The sequence below is a fragment of the Mizuhopecten yessoensis genome, unplaced genomic scaffold (assembly GCF_002113885.1).
Source record: "Mizuhopecten yessoensis strain PY_sf001 unplaced genomic scaffold, ASM211388v2 hete_36187756, whole genome shotgun sequence".
NCBI classification, from domain to species: Eukaryota; Metazoa; Mollusca; class Bivalvia; order Pectinida; family Pectinidae; genus Mizuhopecten; species Mizuhopecten yessoensis.
This window is the reverse complement of record NW_018485953.1, coordinates 1-7,428: the sequence shown is the minus strand read 5'-3', so window position 1 is coordinate 7,428 and position 7,428 is coordinate 1. Positions and strand designations below refer to the sequence as shown.

Genomic DNA, 7,428 nt, shown 5'->3' with positions numbered 1-7,428 from the left:
CAAAGTTTTATGTGGCCTTTTTGTCTGTGTTGGCCCACTGTGTGTATATAATATACATATATAAACATTGTGGTCATCCATAGTTACACAGGGACAACAGGATCTCGAATTATGATCATTTCAAGAAAACCGGTGTATAACGACCATGTGGTTATAGGAATTTAAATTTGAAATGGAGTGAATGCACATCTACATTACATATTAATTGCCAGGGTTGTTTGGAGAACCATTCAGGGCAGTGACATAACTCGGGTGGACAAAAATCCATGTCATCCCAGAACAAGAGCAATAAATATATAGTGTAGCATAGTGGTATTAAAATTTAAAGCAGCGTTTATCTATATTGCACAGCAGAAGACCTAAAGGCTATATATGTCCTGGTTTACGAGACGTCTTCTATTGCTAAAATATGTCAGTGTTGGGATCATTACTTTTGAAAACCTTCATTTTCCTAATGTATTATATGTTATAATATCTTTTACACATAATTTAGTTAGAAGCAATGAAGGTTTCATTTTTGTTTCAGTCAGCCGTTTTTTATCCGTAAATAAGCCTTCTCATTGTTTTTGCAGAATCTTGAATTTTAAAATAGTAGCCTATATAAATGTGGTTCAAAAATAATCCATCCCCAAACCGCAGTGCCAAAATGTCCCATTAAATGAGATGCTTATTTGAGGATAAATACGGTAATGATAAAAATGAGTACGCAGGTAAAAAAAAAATCAAAGACGTGCTAAATAAAATCTTATTTTTTTTCCATAATAATGCTATTTATGAAACAATTTTAGTCAATTTACTTTTTGCAAGCTTTTTTGGCTCACAAAAATAATAAAGAGGCCCACGGGCCTAAATGGTCACCCAAGTACTAGTGCAATACTACTAGAACTTTTGAAGTTTAGAATGATGGCAGATTCTTTGTCCATAGACGTATGCACATGCAATAACACTTGGTTATGGCAATTCTGGCCCCCTAACTTAGCTCCTTAGGGGTTCAGGGTCACAGAAATTATACCAGCAGACTGGCATCCCCTAGCAAGCGATTTCTGTCAAATATGAACACATTCCAATGATAAATATGGAAGATATTTTTCCTATATATACAACAGAAAACTACATCCCCTTCCCACAGGCAAAGGGGGGAGGGGGGCTGGGGAGCATGAAAATCAGGTTCTAGCATTTCTGGAACTAAAGGAGAAGATTTTTGAAATTTCCCCAAATTTTCCCTTTTTTGGCCCCTTACTCTTTTACAAAATTTGTTTCCCTGATCAAGGATGCTTCATGGCAAATTTGGCCGAAATCCATCAACTGGTTCTCTAAAAGAAGTCAAAAATTGTTAATGGACGACGCACGAAAGCGGATGGCAATAGGTCACTTCGGCTTTGGTGACCTAAAAATCGGAACTTGTTTCATAAATATTATATTTAATGGAAGCTCATTTAAGATCCTCTAATGTATTTATTAATATAAAGAAACAGATTATGTGAAATCAATTTCATTAAATTTAATAATATATCATTTCTTATAATCCATGAATACAATATTCAGAGCATATGAAACCAATCGAAGTCCCTAGGAATAGTATAGAAAAATCCTAACACCATTTTCAGGTGAGATTTCCCCCCATCACCATATATATATGTGGAGGTCTGTCTAACTTCAGTTAACAAGCCATAGATGTATTCCATTTCTTTTAAGTCATCATTGTTGATGGCTTTGATCTGGGTCAGAATAAAATAAACCACAACAGTTTATATGATTAAGATTATTTCAAATATATTTCACTGATTTCCATCTTTTATACATTCAGTCTAAGGCCTTTTTAAAGACACAATTCAATCACAAAATTTAGGCTCCTGCAGTCCTGGTTAGGATACCGTAAATTGGGATATTTTGGATAAGGGGGAGCTGGATACAATTTGACACACGGATGTTGAAAACGCCAAATTTTGACACACAGATGATGGAAATGCCGAATTTTAGACGAACCAAAATAAAATCACCCCGTTTTGACTAAAAAGCACCAAATACAATGTATTCCCAACACCAAAATATCCCAATTTACGGTAAATCATTGTCACAAAAAGTATATAACATTTTATTTCCAAAGATGATGAATTAATATGAATATTTACCAAATATCAATAACATCAGAATATCCTACTCTTTCAAATTATGTCAGTGTTGGAGTGTGACAGTTAACCAGTGATTCAATATCTTGCAAAAAATAATAAAATATGGTTTAACCCTGTAAAATAATGTCCTTCATACATTTTATGCCATTAATGAAAGTTATTTTATAATATGTTTTCCAGTCATAGTCATCAGATAACTTAGGGAATGGAAATGCCTCTATTTACAGCAGTCATTAATATATTGACATCCCCCGATATAGTCCATAGACATTGATGATAATTGTAAGAAAAGAACACTTTTTAACAGAACAAAGAAAATCAGGGTGCAGTCAATTCTGAAAGATATCTAATCGTGTTGCATATTTCGAAAAAAGTAGCAAGGAATAACAAATCCAAAGTGACAACTAACCACCGACACATTTTCTTTCATTTGAGTGTCTCTTACACATCCAGATAAAATAATATTGACTGGAATTAAGAGAAAAAGTTGAAAGTAAGCGTTTAACACAAAAGTCATGATCTCCCATGAATTAAAAAAAAATAAAAAAATTGCCACTATCACTTTAGTCCAGTAATGGCAATTAAACTCCTTAGTATCAATGCAGACTACATTTTTAGTACTTATTAAGGTCCTCACTCACCTAATACATCTTAACGCTTCGCTACACATTTATGGATCATTGCATATATCTTTTTTATTATAAGCCTATAAGGTGAGGATTCCGACCAACACATTCACAACCCTTTCTGGACATTCTTTCTAATTTCTTTACGACTTCCCTTCTTCTTGGGGTTGTTCGAAAGTAAAAGTTCAACACAAAAGTCATGATCTCTCATGATTTAAAAAAACTTTTGCCATTACAGTACAGTAAAGGCAATTAAACTCATTAGTTATCAATGCAGACTACATTTTCAGTACTTATAAAGGTCCTCACTCACCTAATACATCTTAACACTTCGCTACACATACTAGACATTCATTTATGGTTCATTGCAGATATCTTTTTTATTATAAGGTGAGGATTCCGACGAACACATTCACAACCGTTTCTGGACATTCTTTTCAATGTCTTTTCGACTTCCCTTCCTCTTGGGGTTGTTTTGGACTTGAGGTGATCTCCAAAGTACTCATGAATTTCTGAAACTTCTTTTTTTGTCCAAGGCACTCTATTTGTACGCCTTGGAGGTCGCCTCTTCTGAACAACCATTTCTTCCTCATCTTCACTATCACCCTCCTCAAATGCGAAGTTATCATCAGGTGTTGAGCTGCATGTTGCTCCTCCTACATCTGGCAGCTGTACAGTGGTGTCCTCAAGGCACTCAATTTCTGGTGAGTTAAAAGCCTCATCTTTGAGAAGAACAACATCTGGAAAGCATAAACAAAATAATTTTTAAAAAAAGGGTATCACAAAACATACAAATCCACTTACGACTCATGTTGACCATTGTATGTATACACTGAGATCAAAATCTGTTCTGAAATCAAGTCACTATTATAGTGATAAGAAAATTTAGGGCAATTAGTTAGTATTATCGCCGGATGACAGAAGGTGTTAACGATTCATTTACTATAGCATTGGATGAACTATTGATAGCATACCAACTTAAGTACACTACAGCCTCTGTGATTGGTTGATGGGCGGAGTCTGTCGAGCATTGACAAAGTAACCCAACAGCCAAGAAAACATGTGATTTTGTTAGAGCTGAAGCATTCCTTTTATCACAAAAGGTACGCCACACCAGTTTAATTGGTCTATTACAACGCCCCTTTCATCTCATCAGTTCTCATGACATGAATTAAACGTACAACTGGATGCACTGCAGTCGTCAATCAGGTCAAATAGCTATAGTGTTTCAAAATGCTGTCACATATGGTAATTAGTGTTTTGACAGATTTCTGGAAAAGGAGTGGTGGGCGGTACTTTAAACCTTTCCAACGCACTCACACTGCCGTAATACACATAACATAACATAAGGAACTTGCCATTCACAAAAATGCTCAGGGTCGTTTCTACTCCAAGGGTAAGCTATTTTCAAAATTGTGAAAACATTTTAATCAACAAATTCTCTGGCACCAATGATTCAGGAGACTCAAAGAAAAAAAAAGTTACAAATAATGTACTCTCCTTTATGAAATACCAAAAAGGACATCTCGTCTATATATATTGTGAAGAAATTAGAAAAAAACCTGTTAGACAATGACATCTGTACTACTGAAAAGGTGCCTTCGTTGTCATATATAAGTCGTCATTAAAAAACTACTTGAATAATGAATTTAAAAAAAATCTCACATGTTCCCTCGGGGGGAAAAAAGGCCTGGTCGACTTCCCCATAAGCTCCACCCCTAACCAGTCAAAGCGAGCATATATGTAACCGCGGCCTGTCAGAGAGCTTGTTATTGCATAAAGGATTTTGATTGGTCAAGTAATCCGATATAATACTATCACTACTTTGTTCAATGCTATAGTAAATGAATCATTAACATCTTCTGTCATCTGGCGATAAATTTTGACCTTGATTTTTGATCTAGCAGACTAGCACCACCCTGAATAGGTTTAGTTTTAAGAGCAGATCTTTTTCTGGTAATGTTCATCATGACTTGTATTAAAAATGTAAATATATGAAACTGATACAACTTATATAAACTCAATAAATTCAATATTACATGAACACTCATGTAAGATTCTCTATCGCAGTTAACACAAAAAAGTGAGAACATGAAATACTAAACTTGTAATTTTATAAATGTCTCCACTTACCCTCAAACTGGATTTCTGACAAGCTCTTCCCCATGAACTTGTTTGACAGATTCATGTCCTGGATCATCATTAACTTTGCCACCTGCAGGCGTTCCACCACTCCTGATAGCTGGCGATAGTGTTGGAGATGTGTCTTCTTGGAGTGGCCCAGGTGGTCACAAACCCAGTTCAGTTCGGTATCTTTTAGAGACAACACCTGAAAAAAGCCAGTTTAATGCTTGAAATGTAGTTGCTTTTCACTGACAGGTTTAATACACTTTCAAAAGTCTGAATTTGATGCTATGCATTAAAATATTTTAGTTTTTTTTGTTAAAGAAGGAGGCAAAGTACCAATTGACGGATCGCCAGTCCAAGTTAGCCACGCCCCCAACATCTCTTTGACGGGCCTTTTGATTACAACGTCATAATGGAATGTCGTCATCGTATTATGACTTCACAATAAAAAGGCCAGTCAAAGGACATTGTGGGCGTGGTTAACTTGGGGTTGGCGATCCGTCAATTGACCTTTGACCTGTTTTCCTTTTACATTCGAACCCAGAGAAATTATAAGTCTTCTTGCGCGGGAGGCAGAAAAGCTGACTTCCGTTTCAGCATGGCGTCAAACCACTGGTCAAACGCTAAAAATGTACCATTTCTCCAAAAATACCTGAAGGATTGCGGTGTAAAGTTTAGTGGTTACCGGAACGATAAGCTAATCTCTCTGGTGGAGTAATCCGACAAGCAGTACATGTTTTGTCTCGCTATTCGTTACTTCCAGTCAATGTTCATAGTGCATATTTCACGACCAGTTTGCATTTTACATTGGCTAACCAATCTTGTCTTTCACCAGTTATATAATATTATACAATTTTTTATTTTTTTTAGGTTAATACAAGGATTTGTTAACCTGAGAAAGGTGCATGATAACCTTGCGTGCAGGAGTTTGCAAATTGCAGGTTAATATTGCATTTTGTCAAAACCAGTGGGAGGTATATTTATATTGGCCAATCACAGAAGAGTGATTTACGGGGTCATATAACAATGGCATATGCCTGATTTGATACCAAATCCCTGACTGATCCCTGCATCGGTGTCAGGTCGTTTCGCCCTGGGTTGTTTTGCGTCGGGTCGTTTCGTCCTGTTTCACCCCATAGACAGTATAGATATAAATATAAAACTGGTTGTAAATTATGGTTTATTTAGTTCGTTCAGTAGCATATTTGGGTATTTTCCTGTCTTGTTTACCTTCCGCGAGTCATGTGTGCAGCCAAAGACTGATGAAAATTCACCATATTGGTTGTTTACATTGACGACAACCGCGGGAGGAAGTTGCCCAAATCTCGCGACATCCGAGAGCTAAACGTTAGTTTTTCTAGGGATGGGAAATAACTCCTGTTGCAAATCTCTGGGTTTGAATCTCGGCTATTCTGTATTTGTTTAATATTTCATAACATATGCACAAGACCAATCACAACAGGTCATCATCAGTGACTCAGGTGACCTAAAATATAGATATTTACAAGGATATTAACAACTTACCTGTGTGAGAGTTGCTGTGTACTTTCGTAGAGTCACGCTAGTGATTCTCTCAGGGTGGGACAGAGAGAGCTCCTTGCTTACACTCTTTAAGGAGTCGTAGCTCCTTACAGGTCCATTTCCTAAGATGTAAATTTTCACAAGTACAATTATAGATATTCAAATTTCAATGAATGAATTCATAAACATGCATGCAATGAATACTAGATTACTGTAACATCATGGACACCACTTTTAGCCTCGTAACATTGTATCCCTTTGGTCTTTTTTTTCTTTACCCTTCCAAAAACCTGTCGAGGTGGGGATTACACCCGAGTTACATTGTATCCCTTTTGTCTTTCATTGTTTTCGTTATCCATCTTGCCTGTCTTTAATAACATAGAATGTATGTAAAACTAACCTGTAGTCCCGCAAAGGAAATTATTGGTTGGAAGAATCCCAGCCTCTTTGCGCACATCATGCCTTGTAACGAAGTCCAGGAGACCTTTGGTATCATCAGGAATCAAAACTGGCACAGGCCTGTTTCTCTTTAAAATGAAGAGATATTGATACAATTATTGTTTTTGCCTATTTCAACTTATATAGCATGTCTTTGTTAATTTATGTTTTGGATAATTTACTTGGTGGAAAAGGATGGTTTTATATTAATAATTCTAGTCTAGATTGAACCGTGAAATCTTTGAAACCAAGAGAATTACGAAATTGCACAAATTGTACACTACATATTTCTATAGAAGAATTGAGTTAGGTAATGATTAAGTATTGAAAACTTATACATTAGGTCTTCTTTTTAGCTGCAGATTCATAGATTTTTAAGACAATGCAACTTAACCAATTAAACAAACTTTACATGTGTGTGTTTTCTTAAAAAAAGAGAAAATATGACAAATGCAAAAATACAGTACACTGTATACATAACTGGGGAGAAAAGTTTATGGCATACCTTTCCTCTAACTATCATCAAATCCTGGGATTTCAACAGGTGGAGTTCCAGCTCGGAGAGGTCACTTGTTATGCTTTTG

The 7,428-nt window shown here is 36.0% G+C and overlaps 1 protein-coding gene across 1 annotated transcript; it reads right to left on the bottom strand.

Annotated features, from left to right (window-relative positions):
* Positions 1-1,533: 1,533 nt before the first annotated feature.
* Positions 1,534-7,422, bottom strand: LOC110445047. Its single transcript, XM_021489404.1, has 5 exons — positions 7,350-7,422; positions 6,807-6,933; positions 6,410-6,528; positions 4,892-5,087; positions 1,534-3,498 (listed from the first exon to the last, which is right to left on the bottom strand). The coding sequence occupies exons 1-5, from the start codon at positions 7,365-7,367 to the stop codon at positions 3,110-3,112; spliced, it is 849 nt and encodes a 282-aa protein (XP_021345079.1). The 5' UTR covers positions 7,368-7,422; the 3' UTR covers positions 1,534-3,109.
* Positions 7,423-7,428: the final 6 nt, after the last annotated feature.